This window comes from Scomber scombrus, chromosome 3, assembly GCF_963691925.1.
Source record: "Scomber scombrus chromosome 3, fScoSco1.1, whole genome shotgun sequence".
NCBI classification, from domain to species: domain Eukaryota; kingdom Metazoa; phylum Chordata; class Actinopteri; order Scombriformes; family Scombridae; genus Scomber; species Scomber scombrus.
The window spans coordinates 5,715,752-5,731,270 of NC_084972.1; the positions used below are offsets into that span (position 1 = coordinate 5,715,752).

Consider the following 15,519-nt stretch of genomic DNA (forward strand, 5'->3'; position numbering starts at 1 on the left):
TTGTTCAGACTTTGCTCAGGTTATCCTCAAATAGCAAATTGGTTACACTTCACTGATAATTACATTGTGAAGAAGAGAAGGTTTTCATTTAGCATAATGTAGAACCTTACCTTAGGTATATCCACACTCCATGTCCAAGGACATAGAAAGCTCTACTGATAGAACAAATCACAGAAACTCAGATAAATCAAATAATCAAATAAATCCGAATCAGGAAACCATAAGGTGGAAGTAAGAAAACTGAGGGAAATATGGTGAAAAACCATCAAAACTGCATTATATACTATATGCTCTCTACATCCTGTGGGTTTAATGTGGACTTTGATATGAGCAGTATGCTTCTTTTATCTTCACTTATTTCACGTGTATTTCCATCATTTTATCCCTTCATCTCTTATTTATCTTCAGTTCTGTGATATGTACTTGTGACCTTAGGAACTTGTAGTCAAACATTTGCCCTGATGAAGGTCAGTGGACATAACTTGACAATTACCTTCATCAGACTCAAGGGGTTAGAGTTAGGGTTCCTTTCTCAAGATTTGATGACTTTGCTCTTCTTGCACCAAAAGTGTTGACACAGCATTACTCATTTCATTCTCTGATAAAGATGAATCATCAACCAGGCATGAAGACAGATATTAAAGAGCTGCTAGAAAACGTGATCTCTTTCTTTCATCGTATATAATGTGACTATTAGTCCACTTACCATGTTATAATGATAAACACCAGGTTAGTCACAGCTTTATCATACTGTAAGCTGTTTTATATCAAAGTGTGGATGTACATGAGGATGCAGATCATTGATCTGTAATGTTTTCATGATTCTGATTTGATTGAATGTATCACAGTTGTAGTTGTCAATGAAACTCTGACCAAAGGTAAAACTCTCTTTCCTTTCCTTCAATCCTGAATCATTACATCTCACTTTATACCTGTATCATGTTCTTTTTTCTCATAGAAGTGGTTACAATCAGGGATTTCGTCTTTGTCATACATGAACAGGTAGTGTAACCAAACTTGGTTTCAGTCTTCAGCTAATTTGTTAAGTTAGTTAGTTTCTTAAGTTTTGGGCAATATAATTGTGGAGGTGGGGGTGGTTTGGGCAGTCACCTGTAGGAGAGAGAGGCTGGGCAGAGCTGGCTCAGCAGGAGCAGCGCCAGGTGAGTTGATTAGCTCAGCTGGGCTGAGTTGACTAATGAAGCTCTGCTTTATCTCAGCAGGAGCGGCTCAACTGAGATGGGGCTGCACGCAATGGAGACCCATCTTAGAAGTAACGGAGCAAAGTTCTCTAAGTTTGTGTTTTTAGTTTTTGTTTGAGATGTGTGCCTAAGCACTGGACAGCAGCAGCAGCAGCACATGGGAGCTCTGCAATCTTTGGCAAATAAAAAGGAATAATTGAACTCTGTTTGTCTGTGTCCTCTGCCATTGTAGCAGCAACTTATGTGACACTAATAAAACACTAATAAATCACGAAAAAACACGAAAAAAAATAAATTTAAAAATTGCTTTGTGTGTTTTGTCCATTAGCCTCCTTTTTTTTTTTTTTTTTTTTTTTTTCTTTTTTTTTTTTACAATTTACATTCACTTGAAACTAATAATTTTACACATTATTAGGTTACTGCCATGGTGTAGATTTTTCCTGTCAAGCCCCCAAATGCATATATTGTACAGCTGATCCACTTACAATGTTTAAATTCACTGCTGTGTGTGGCCTTGCAAACACAAAATACTGTTTGGTCTGACCAGAAAATATGATATAGCAGAAAACTTAGAGTCTGCAGACATTGAAACAGGACTTGAACACTAGATTGTTTAATATATGTCAACTATAAAGCATGAAACAAAGGATTGGATAAAAATGTTTAATCAATAAAATTAAATAGATAGAATACAGAACATTAGTAGATTAAATAAAGTATATAACATTTATGTTTAAATACATTTAACCAGTTCTAAAATCTGTGAAACTTCTATAGGTGCAAAAATAGCTAAAGAGATACATGGAGAAACAGAGAGAAGAGCACTTCAGCACTTGTCCTGTACCACATTGTAGGATACTGTAAGTACCACAGTAGCAGCTTAGTTAACAGGAAATGAGCAGAGAGTTGACACTGCTGGACTGACACCCAGAAGGCGGAACCAAGAGGTTTCCCCCTCCGTCATCCTCTCCGTCTCCTAGGAGATCACTGGAGGATAAGCGCATGCACAGGGCATTGGCTACCTGCAGGACTTGGGACGGAGCTGAGCAGGTAAATAAAAAACGTACAGAGAGAAAGTTAAGCAGTGAGCAACTAAAACATGAAAACTTAATTTAATTTAATTTAATTTAATTTAAAGATCAAAAACACACCTACCATCTCCAGTCCTACTGCACACATCCAGAGTGTCCATCACAATCTTCCCCAGTGCCCTTCGTGACACGTTCTAGAGAGAAAGAGGGGATTTAAAATTGTTTGGTGTTCTATAATGTTACATTCTGCTGCAAAAAAGAGGAATAATGCACTAAAACTATATTGTAAATGTGATTTTTTTTTGTGTTTCTGACTAACTGTCCTTGGTATAGCCTGCAATACATTACAGTGACCTGGATAACCAGAAAATCAATAGATGGAATAAACACTAGATGGCACTATAGAGGTGTATGTGTAAGTGAGGTGAGAGGTATATAATGCCACCTTGTTACGTAGCTGCAGCAGTAGAGTCAGAGTATCTTTGAGTTTTTCCTCCAGCAAAGACAGACAGGTTTTTTCTGTCTCCTCCAGCCTAGTTTTGTCCTCCTCTTCTTCTGTTTTCTGGTAACAGGAAGAGGAATAAACAAATACATTACAACCTTAACTATGTCTAATTGAGCCAAGTTACATCTTTCTTCTATGGTGTACTCTAGAAACATGAAATTCAACCCTCAACATTCAAAAATCTAACATTTTATGACCATGTCAACACAATAAACTGGTGACTCACTGAATATAGCCTAACATGGCTATATTAGCCACACTGATTAGCATGTTAATGAGAAAGAAGAAAGGGTTAGGGTTCGGGTTAGTTTATTCAGAAAGAAGATAATTTGAAAGGAGTATGGGGTTCAACAGACATTTCTTTGTGACAGCTGCTCTGGAGGCAGAAACTATGTTTTAAAGTAATTGAGGAATAAGAAAGGAACTCAAGTTATTAGCATATTAGACCAGATTTGTTTAACTTTTTAAACTTGTTGTCTCCATCCCCAACTGACACTGACTCAAGTGACATTACTTGGAGCAACTGAACAAATTTCACACGGCTCTGGAGACACAAATAACTTTATTCACACATGCAGTAGGCTAGTGCTTGCAAACACATGAAAGCTAATGACTAATAATTAATAATCTGATAAACCAGATCAGCCATTAAAGTGAAGTGTTCAGGGGACTTTAAACTTTGTTACAATTTTCTTTGATCAGGCTGCCACTCAGATAAGACAAGTTTAATTTGTATTATATCATAGTTCTTTTTTACTTAATCTGACATTATGCTTCCAGAGCAGTTCCACATTCAACAAAACCATTAATCAAGTTTCTCCTTCTCTTTCACCCACCTTCTCCTCTTCACAGTTTCTGCAGCCTTCTGGATGCTGTTGGTTTGGTTCCTTCCAGGTGCAGCGCCCCCTGCTGTCTTTAGAAGTGAGGTTTTTGTCATGCAGGTGGCTCTGAGATAGCAGCTGGTGGACCACATGCTTCTGACAGCTGAATGAGGAGAGAGAAGGGAGAGTTACAGGTGTCTGTGAGTGGGCACTTGTTGGATTTTTGTAAGTTTGTTTCTATCCATGTCACATAGCTCAATCACCCTCAAAGACTAACTTGTCTTATAATTAATACACAGTTGCTGTTTGGTTTATTCATAGCTCTATCTATGTCTCTGCTGAGAAAAGTTGAAGGTTGAATCACAGCTACAGTTTTGATACTTCCACACTTGCTGGGAACCGGCAGTTAAGGAGCTTCTCACACAAGGATTAATTAACAAGTATAAAATCCATTACACATGTTAGCACAGAGAGCTGCAGGTATCTACTGGATATCCGGGGTGGATTTAGTACTAATTCCACATATTCTGAAGATGTTATCAGATTACAAAACAACAAAAAAAATAAGAATAGTCCTTTAAGGTGTTGATGTGTGATAGAAATCAGCTAACCCTTTCCTGCAGCTGTGCAGTCGGCTGATCTGCTTCTTCACCTCCATCAGGCAGCACTGTCCTTCCTCACTCATTCCCCTGTCCTCCTCCTCTTCATCGGATGCAGCTCTCCCCTCCACTGCTCTCTGCAGACCCTCTGCATCTGCAAACAGACCAATTTTTTTGCTTTTGCTGATGATGTATTGTGCAAGACTTTTCACATGTGCACCGGTGTAGATTGGTATTTCATGAAAAAAACTAATGGTGGTGGTTTAAATGTTCTGTTTAACCTGTTGCAAAGCTTGAAATTGATCAGTCACCCCCTGACAAACATGCTGAATGGAAACAAAGACGGTTGCAAAATGTTGTGCACTGCTGGGGAAAACCTATAGTTCACACACTGATTCATCAGCTCTCCAGTCACTCACCTGTCTTGCTGCAGGTCTCTTCTTCAACTGAGTAAATATGTTCATGGGCAGGGTCAGGAATGCAGGTGCAGCAAGATCTGAGGGTAGAAAATAAACCTCAAATATATTGCCAGTTATCTAATACTGTGGACCAATATTATCCTTCATTGGTGCATGTAGTATGCATGATGCATGATGACTCAACGTAGCTCCATTTGCAGGATTGGGCCTGTATGATGAATCGCTGCTAGCACCGATTAAGGTTTTTATGTAACATCCCAGCCTTGTTTTTCATTTTGGCTACTGTCTAATAATAACACACGTACAAACAGCCTGTCCTACAGCAGAGTACTAGTGATGTTCCGGATCAGATATGAAATCCATTCATCGAATCCTTTTGAATCTCTGATCAGATCATAACAGGTTACCTTTAAACATTTTTAAGTATCTTTGATTGTTGGCAGAAACACAACCGTTTTTACTGGCAGCTTAAATAATGTTCCAACCTGTAGCTACAACCTGAAAATGTGCTGAGCAGCATAATACATGAAGTGTTAATAAAAATGTATCTGAGACATTTAATTAACAGCTGTAGTCAGCTGTGGTTCAGTGTTACGAAACGTATCAGATTCAAATGTTGACATTGACAATCCACGGAAAATGAGAAGCCTGCTCCCTGTGTGCTTGCTGTTGCTCTATGCTATTTAAAGCATGAAAAAAGATAAAAAGGTTTGGCAGGAGCTTCGTTATCATCGGAGTTTAACAAATACGGGCATTTTGCCGTCTGTGAACAGAATCGAAAAAACTATCAGGGCCCGTCAGTAAATGAGACATGTTAGACTTCAAATCAATTGTAGCTGGCATGATGTGCAAAGATGATGTGGCAGGAGAGGCCACAGACGAACTTCTTAAATCAGATACAGTACCAGCCAAAAGTATCAGTACTGACATACTTTCTTTATCGAGGGAATGCGAAGATGTTTTCAAACTTTAGACTGATACTGTATGACAACAACCATGATGTCTGAAGATTCAAACGTGCCAATCTTTCCATCTGAGCCTAGAATCAGTTGTCATCTACATGAAGTACTACATGGGATTAAATTCTACAAATTTTCATTGGATGAGGCCATTTTCAGGCTGATATAAATTAAGTTTTATAACTAAGTTTGGGAACAAAGACCACTCCTCATGCCTCCCTTATTTCCACACAAGTAGTACTTAAGTCACACCTTATCTGTTCTTCTCCCTTTTGTCTTAACTTTCACATCCCTCCCTCCCAAACCCTTTCAAACACTCTCTCTCTTTTGTTTGATTTCCGGAACCACTTGGGCTCAATCCAGGTCAGGCTGAACCCTAACCCTCTAATGGTTCCCTCCCTATTCCCACCACGAGCTAGGTACAACATCCTGTGCCTTCCTTCATCTAACCACCACCCTGATTCTCACGCCATCCCTTCATCCCTTACCCTAAACCCCCGTCCCTTTATCCCTTCATCCCTCAGCCCTTACCCTCCATCCTTTCATCCCTAACCCCTCATCCCTCCATCCCTAACCTTTCCTCCCTTAACTCTCCAACCCTAACCATTCATCCCTCAACCCTCCATCCCTAACCCTTCATCCCTAATCATTCAACCCTCATCCCTCCATTCCTTCATCCCTCATCCCTTCACGTCTAACACTTCTACTTTTGTTGCAATAAATCCTTAAACTAAGGATTTAAATTGGTGTGGTCTTTGTTAGTGAATGTAGTTTGATCCCAGTCTGAGGCAACCCTGTGATGGAAAGATCATTTAGTCCTGGAAACACACACTGGGTGTTATCTGTTCACTAATCTGTTGTTAGTAAGAGTATAGCTTGACATTTAGCCTGTCATTTGTACATGTGAATTCAAAGTCAGATTCATTTCTTCCAGATTCTGAATATCTGGCTCTTTTTTTGTTTGTTGCTGGGTGCTCAAACATCTGCTTGATGTTAGGTTGATGAGAACAGCGAGAGTCAACCAATGAGCTGAAAGATGAAAAACAAAAACCCTGTAAAACCAAGAAGAGTTTTGAGTTTTCTGGGGTTTTGTGACTATGAGTGACCCCTTTTTCGTGTCAAATGTGTCTTTGACAGTCATCAGAGCAGGTTTCAACTGTCTCTGATGTATTGTAGATGCAAATGAGTTGAATCTGGTACAATCTGTTCACTATGCAGGGCTAGACAGAGAGTCTTTGTTAAACATTAACGCAGTGCTTTTGTTGCTCTATCTGCTTTTAACTCAACACTCTGGTTTTGATCAAGTGTAACTTTACCTGTTGGTTGGCTTTTAGTGCATTGAATTTCAAATCAGCACACCACAGAGACAAGTGATGTGTAAATAGATGCACAGACACGCCCTCGCATGAGACCACACATATTGTTTGTACCTGTACTGCTGCAGCTCAGTCTCTAGCTGTGTGATCCTGGACTGGAGCTGCGGCACAGACTGGGCCTGTTCCTGGATCATCCGAACCCTCTCAAGCCCCAAGCTCAGAGCCTCCCTGGCCTCCTCCGCTCGCCTCCTGATGGAGATCATCCAAGATTATCAAACCATTTGTCTAAATAAAACGTCTACACTCTGCTATCAAACATGATCAAACTTTATGAAACTCCCCGTAATAAATGCTCCAACCTGATTTGAGCATTCTCCTTCCTCAATGCACCCTCCACCCCATGCAGCTTGCGCACTTCCTGGTACGCCCATCGCACCTCCTCCTCCAGACGCTCATTAAATTTGATGGCCTCCTCCAGCTGCCCGTCACGTGAGGAGCGGATGAGCTTCAACTCCCTTAAGAGGGGGTCTCTCATGTCCCGTCTCCTCAATGACCTCCTCTCCCTGTCACCTCCAGCACTAGACTGTCCTTTAATTCTGAGAGTTGGCACCAGTTTTCCCTGTATGAGGGTGATGGAAGTTGTAGGAGACGAAACAGTAGACTTAAAGCTGGAGGCAGAGGGGAGGGTGCGGCTCCTCTCGCGTCGGAGGGCCACCTCCAGCGCCAGGCAGCGAGCATCGCTCCCCTGCAGTGCTGAACGGAGGTCCTCCACCAACTCCCTCAGAGCTGCTACCTCCTCTGGAGAAGAAAGAGACTGTTAAACTTGTGGTGAAAGTGAAACCAAATCACCTTGTGTATGGGTCAGTTTTTCTTAGATAAATATTGATCTAAATACAAGAGCAGAGAACAGGATCTCACTTTGAAAGAGTATTTTGTATTAGTATCTTACACAGCTTTTTTCAGTGACACTAAGTACTATTACTCAGGTACTACACATATACACAGGTTAAAAAAAGGTTAAAAAAAATTAAAGGAAAATTCAACATAAATTGTCATAGTAAGGTGTTGGGCCAGCTTAAGTGCTCCTTGGTATTGATTCTACAGTCTCTGAACTCTACTGGAGGGATTTTTGATGATGGCAGTGGAGAGCACTGTCCAACACATCGCACCAAAACTTCCATAGGTGTTCAGTTCAGTTGAGATGTGGTGACTGTAAAGGCCATAGCATGTGATTCACATCATTTTCATACTCATCAAACCATTCAGTGACCCCTCGTGCCCTATGGATTGGAGTATTGTCATCCTGGAAGAGACCACTCCCATCAGGATAGATATGGTGAGGTTTCATCATAGGATAAACATGATCACTCAGAACAACTTTGTATTGATGTGCAGTGACCCTTCCCCTTACTGTTTTTTTCTTTAATTTTTTACCCGTCTGGTAGTACTGTACAACTGTACGTAATTTGCACTTTATGCTACTTTATGTACTTCCACTCACTTTAGAGGGAAATGTTGTATTTCAAACTGCATTTCAGTTGTCTGGCAGCTGTGGTAAGTGGTAACTGATTGACATACAAAACATATGGTGAAAACAATACAGAGTAATTTTACATGAACCTTTTGACCTTTGAATTAACTTGTAATGGAGACTTTTTTTTTAAAGTGTGCCTCCTTTACTTTTTTTTTTACTTGAGTAAATGATCTGAACACACTCTCCCCCACTATACTTTTTAGAAAACAGAGCAGTTTAGAAAAGCTGGTGCAGGAGGAGGATAATAAATCAGGAGTGAAAGTAGGGAAAGTTACAGTTGCTAAAGACATTTTGGTATTTGGTATTAATATTATCCTCCCTTTCCCTACACACTGTCTCAAGACAACTATTAATGCTGTGTGTATTTCTAACTAGTGAATAATGAGTAGGGCTACATTACAAGTAGGCAGCCAGATGAGTTTAGGAATAAGAGGAACACAACTATTGCTTTTACAAACAAGGGTTTAAACTAGAGCCACAGTACACAATTGTAAGTGGAGCAAAATACCTCCCCAAAGTTTTTCATAAACCTCATCGAGGTGTGCACAGTTACAGTTAGAAGGTATGGCACCAGACTACATTAACTCTCAATATTCTATGAGGCATTTAAATGCAGTAAGACTTGCAGTATGAGGTAAACATCAGTACCTGACTCACGGTCTTCTGTGGTTCGACCTTTACTAGGTCTGTGAGCTGGTCCACTCTGATCTCTCGTCAGATCAAAACTGACACATTTTCTCCTCCTGACGCGCGGCCACCGGAGCCGGATCTGTCTCTCCACCAGCTCCGTGTCCTCAGTAACGGGCAGACGCCAGGCACACTCCCTGGTGCCTCTGCGCAAACTGCGCACACGGAAATACCCACAGAGGCGCGAGTGAAAGTCTTTAAAGGACAGCTGGCTGGGCAGCCCTGAACATACATCTTTGAACTCTTCGTCCTCTTCCTCTTTCTCTGCATCTCCAGTTACTCCTTTCTGTCCTTTCGTCTTTCCTTTCTCAGTTCCAGTGATCCCCAGCACTGCGCAGAGTGAGGTGAAATCCTCCGCAGACACCGTATCGTCCCGGTTGGTGTAAGCAAGGTGGTGGAAGACCTCCTGCAGGTATTGATCTATTCCAGTGGCCAAGACTACGATTTCGTTCTCTACACTGGGATCAGGGCAGTGGTGATGGGCCAGTGCGCTCCGTAGCCACTCGCTTTTACGCGCTGCTCGGGGCGAGGGCTGGACGCACTGCAGAGCCAACGCAGCACGCTCCATGACTGCACATAAACTTACTTTCTCCTCCAGGTGTTACCAAATAAAAATCTGATCACGGTAATAAGCACCGGATATAATTTCAACCGTGGATTAAACTGAAAGGCTTTCTTGTGCGCTTTGGTGCAGCGTAATTCTCTGGAAACCTCACCTTAGATTCCTTTCCGGCACATCAAGTCAAGATCTGATCCCCTCGGGTGCTAAAACTCCCAGTCCTCCGACTCCACCCTTTTTGTGGAGACACACACACACACACACACACACACACACACACACACACACACACACACACACACACACACACACACACACACACACACACACACACACACACACACACACACTCTGTGTGTGACTGAACAGTGCCAACGAAGTGCTTTTTACAGATTTCTGTGAAGTGAAGCCAATGTTGATGCAGTAATAGTCTGAGATTACGAAAAGTGCATCACACACTCACCCACCCACACACACACACACACAGATACACATAGACACTGCTAAAGCATATCCAACTAATCATGTCCTTGATGAACTCTCTGAAAGTACTCAGAGACACTTGAGTTTTAGGATCTGTGGTAAATTCTTACAATAAGCAGTATCTGCAATCCATATCTCTGTTGATTATCAGATGAAATCTAATGTGAGTTCACATACGATATTGCTCATATAAGTGAGTTTTTAGGGCTTTGTCGAAATGTGATAAAAACAAAACCATAACAATTCAGAATGAGTCATGGTGGGTTTCAGTTTGCACTTTAACCAGAATGATGCTTAAGTGGACCTGACTCACTACCTGTGTGGCAGCAACAACAAAAAAAGAGTAAAATGACTCTTGATATTTAATCTGTCGCCAGTTGCCAGCCGCACACATTCCTTCAATTGGAAGTCAACCATTCATTTCTTTTTTTTCTCGAGGAAACCGAGCAACTCCCAGCGGAAATACCTTTCCCCACTCTGACCTCACCACTTGTCACAAACCTGACAGCCTAAACAAAGAGAGCATCTTGGTTACACTCACCTAGGCATGACTAGACAGTAATTACACCGCATGAATTACTCTCCACTGGTGCACTTAACTATCAAATTACACACTGAAAATAAGGCCAGAACTAGTGCTAAAACAATTCATTAAAAATTATTTAAAATTGTCATTTAATTAGAAGAGTTTTGGATTTTTGTTTGAAAGTGAACAATTTCAAGACATTACTTTTAGCTCAGTGAAATTGAAATGGACATTTTTTATTATTTAAAGACATTTGTAGATACATATTGCAATATCAAAGACAAAAAGACAGCTGAGATGTATGTAACTTTATATTCTGTACTCAAAGTCAGCACAAAGGCTCTTATAAACCATAAAAGAACATTCTGATAGATCTGGGTGTACAAACTATTTTAGTACTTGCTGACATTTAGTAGTTCAAACAGTTAATTGAAATAATACAATTAACTTTGATGAACTTAAAACACACTTAAAGAGTGACAGCTACACCTATATATAGATATGACATAGATATAATATTGTATATCACCTATTCTATGTTGCGTAACATACATATTCAATAGGGTTGCCGTGGTAACGACTTGTAAATCACAAGGTAGCTATGCCCTAAAGCGTCCCTCACTTTATAGTCTATGTCAGTCTAAATGGGACCATAATTACAACATAAACATAATGGTGTATTAAAGAAGACTTCAAACTAGCGATTGAAGCCATATTGCGATTGAGGTCTTGTTGATCTTGTTGTGATCTTTTTGGAGCCAGTGCAGTCGCCCCATGCTGCCCTTTAGAAAGAATGCAGGTTTAAGGCACTTCCTCATTGGCTTCACTTTTCAGACCTGGAGCTATACCTGCTTGGGTTTTCCAGGCCTGGAGTAGTTCATACAGGCATGAGAGTGATATCCATATTTTCAACTTAGCAATAAAATATGATTATATTTTCCAAAAGTCACACTATTTCTTGGGGTATATATATACAATAAAAAAAACAATATTAGAATTGGCTGAAGTGGCTAACATAGGCAAACTGACATACTTATTTATAAAGTCCTGGCTTTGGCCTTGGAAGCATTCCACTAGACTCCAACACTAACCAATCTTGGAAAATGAAACTGTGCTTCATGCAAACCAGCAAAAAACAAAACAAAACAAAAGCACACACACACAACTGCTTCACTTCTGCTTCTCTCTTAAAAGGAGAGAATGGAGGTATATATAATTCAAAATGCATCACATATACTACTGAAAACAAAACAAAAAGAGCTGAAGACCTTTCATTTTCACCTTTACGTACCACACAATGATTTAATGGCTAATAGATGAGTCATATGAACACATAAGCTCACAGAAGGAGACCTCAGATATTGTTTAGTCTTTGTTTTGGTTCCTAACGCCTAATCTGAATGCGTTTGACCTGCAGTGCTCGCCGTGATTCATCTGGGACTTTTACCTTTGGACAGGTGAGTGTACAGTTTCAGTGTTACCTGAGGCTAAAGATGTCCTGAGATACGCACACACACACACACACACACACACACACACACACACACACACACACACACACACACGCACGCACGCACGCACGCACGCACGCACGCACGCACGCACACACACACACACACACACACACACACACACATAGAAATAACACACACTCCCCAAAAACACACAAATTATCCTGAAGATACAGAAAGACACTTATCACCTGCGGCATAGTTCACAGACGTGTTGAGACAGGCAGAGCTTAGTGGCGGTAATCGCTTCAGTTCCTCTGGTTGTGTCTTGGAAACGATGTTTTCCTTTCGGGACTGCTGTGGAAGAATCTGTGATAAGACAATCAAGGTCAAGGTGTGCACTTCAGCCACAGAAACACAAGCATCATTTGTATGTAATGCACCGATTCACTGGTAAATAAAAACTACTGTATGTGCTTATCAATCGGAAAGCAATGACTATTATTAGTAGACATAATCATATATGTAAAACACTTATATCTGCTTACACCTTCTGTATACTCCTAATGCTAAATATGGGACATATTAATGGTACAGTGTTAACCCTTACATACTGTTAATATTCTGACTCATAATTAGTCTCTACACCAATTCACATTCATAAATTCCCCATCATGTTTAATTAATCCGTAATAATGATGTCAGAGAGCAAGCAGAGCATTCGATTTATTTATGGAAAAAAAGACACTATTTTATGGTCTAGGAGAACATTTTTTAGAATATAATCAATAAAACACGTTTGACACGTCTTTTTTAAATATTGTACATTTGCATATACAAAAAGAAAAATCTTTTTATATACTGTGGGTCACATTAGGAAAAGTCCAGCTAAAATAAATGTGCATATGGTGTTTTTAAATTTCTCAAGTGTAAGAATTGGTCAAATTTGACCCTAAACAGAATGTAAGGGTTAACCAAACGTGCACACACACACATACAGTTGCCCACAAATAAGGAATTAGTGAATGCCCTTAGGTGCTGTTATTACAGTAAACTATTAGCTGTCAGAGATTCACTCGAACCTGCAGCCACACATCCATTCCCAGCAGCAGTCGGGTTGCAGTCTTTTCAGAAAGAACATTCAGACCCTCCCTCTGTCCTGACTTGGGAATTAAAGCTCATCTTTTTCTATAAAGACGCGTCCAAAAAAAGGCTCAGGCTTACATAAATCACATAATGGGTGTTTTGGTGAGGAAAAATGCTCTTTTTATCTGTTCTTGATGTATATGTGTGCGTGTGTGTGTGTGTTTGTGTGTGAGTGTGTGTGTGTGTGTGTGTGTGTGTTTGAGTGGGGTAATTATTAGTTCATGTGCTGCTCAACTCAGGTCCCCTCAGCCCTGCTGTCGTGCTGCCCACCCCCCCTACCCCCTCCTTTTCTGAGAGCCAGTTCTCCAGCTGCTGCCTGCTCTGGGTGAAAGGACTTGATCTGAAAATGAAAGGATGGTAAGCAAGAGGAACATGTTGTAAAAAAAAAAAAAAAGGGGAGGGGGTATGGAGTCTTGTGTGTGTGTGTGTGTGTGTGTGTGTGTGTGTCTGTGTGTGTGTGTGTGTGTGTGTGTGTGTGTGTGTGCGCTCATGCAGCCATGCCTGAGTGTCCTGTCTTTCACCTTTCGGAGGAGGAGTGAGGCAGTATCAGTATTGATAGGAGTTGGGTTCAGGCTTTGTGTAGGCTGCCATATGCTCCTCTGAGGGTCAACAAAAAGACAAGTAGAGCCATACACTCCCAACACACACACACACACACACACACACACACACACACACACACACACACACACACACACACACACACACACACACACACACACACACACACACACACATACATACATACCACAGCTTTGAAGTGGTGACACTGACCGATATGCTGTGTTCAGATCACTGGAGGCTCATCCCCTCTTCACCCTGCAGGGATGCGAAGGACTCTAACTGGGAGGCAGATTTTTGTCGTCCACTCTCGTTTTTATTGATCTGTGACCGTTTCCTTCTGCAGCCACGTGTCAAGGATAGAGTAAGAGATGCACGGGGCCTCATAGTAACTGATGTGATATGTGGCTGTATAAAGGCTATAGTGGTTATCAGGCACAGATGTTACCGTATAGAAAGTATCTCTCTAGTCTTGTGCATTGTGTTCTGCTGCAAAATTCATCCTGAGGTAAAATGTGTGTTTTTTTTAATTCCACAGCAACTGAAATAACAAGTTTCCTGTCTCATGTGGCTGTAATTACTCACTACCATATCATTTAATTAAGTATAGTGTGATGTTGGGACCAAATTAAAGCAAAATCTGAAAAAGTAATACTTTAAATGTGGCAGTGGTAAAAGAGTCAAATTTGAGGTCCTACATTATTTTTTGTCTCCATATGAGTATGCAGTAAAATAGTCAAAAGGTTGAAGTTGCAAAGAAAAGCTGGCTGGATTTACTTCCTATTTCCAAATTTCCGATCAGCTGAAAATAAAGATATAAGTACAGAATAAAAGAAGGAAAAGAGCATATCCATAGCAACAGTATTGAGTTAGTAATTGCAGTGGGAAAAAACATACAATACTTCACTGTGAATTGAAAATGTAATATGGTAAAAATTAAAATGGAAGTGCTTAACATTCCTTTTGTCCTTGGGTCAGTTGGGTCAGTCCTTGGGAAGTTGGCTAAAAAGAGGTCTAACACAGAATTGGGTGATGATTAACACTTTAGCCTTTATTAACAGTCCAAATTGATCCAGGAAGACAACGGGAAGGTTACATCTGCAATGAATTTCTGGCCAATTGGGAGCAGTGGGAAAAAACACTGTTAAAATGTCATTGACATATTATCAATTATTACGTAAATTCATATAACAAACAGTTGTCCATTTACACTTGTCAGACCAGCAGCTGCCATTAGGAGTCATGTTTCTGGCCATCTTATGGATGAAAGTTCTATAGTTACTCTCCTTTTACTGTAGCTCTATTTTGCGAGGTAAATGAGGTAAATCTCTGTCTCTCCAGCTGCTAAATACTCCACTATGTTCACCAGCTTATTACTAGATGTGTCTGTCTGCTTTGCTGGGGCTGTGCAGATAGTGTACAGGAGGTTTTGTGGCAGAAAATGATGAGAATTTGCTGAAAGATGCTTACAGAGCTCAGAGTCGGTCAATAATTCATCTATTTCTATTTCTCTGAGAGGTATAGCCTTGCATTTGTCAAGGTTTTAAGGTTTAAGTCTTGAGTATATATGACCAATGATGATCTCATAGAGTCAGCCATGTTTCAGAGCCACTGTATGTGACTCAACGTGTAATGTGGTTTTATTTTGTGATAGAACAAACAAGCTTTTGTCAGCGGTGCATTAACTTAGAGTTCCTTTGTGATCTCAATACTTTGTGTGCTC

The 15,519-nt window shown here is 40.5% G+C and overlaps 1 protein-coding gene across 1 annotated transcript; it reads right to left on the reverse strand.

Moving 5' to 3' along the window:
• Positions 1–1,965: 1,965 nt before the first annotated feature.
• On the reverse strand, positions 1,966–9,638 carry si:ch211-112f3.4 (EF-hand and coiled-coil domain-containing protein 1). The gene is given in 10 exon segments (XM_062416331.1): positions 1,966–2,241; positions 2,355–2,424; positions 2,676–2,792; positions 3,572–3,719; positions 4,168–4,309; positions 5,879–5,886; positions 6,484–6,519; positions 6,946–7,098; positions 7,209–7,671; positions 9,041–9,638. Coding segments are annotated over 10 exon segments (1,893 nt in total). The 3' UTR covers positions 1,966–2,083.
• Positions 9,639–15,519: the final 5,881 nt, after the last annotated feature.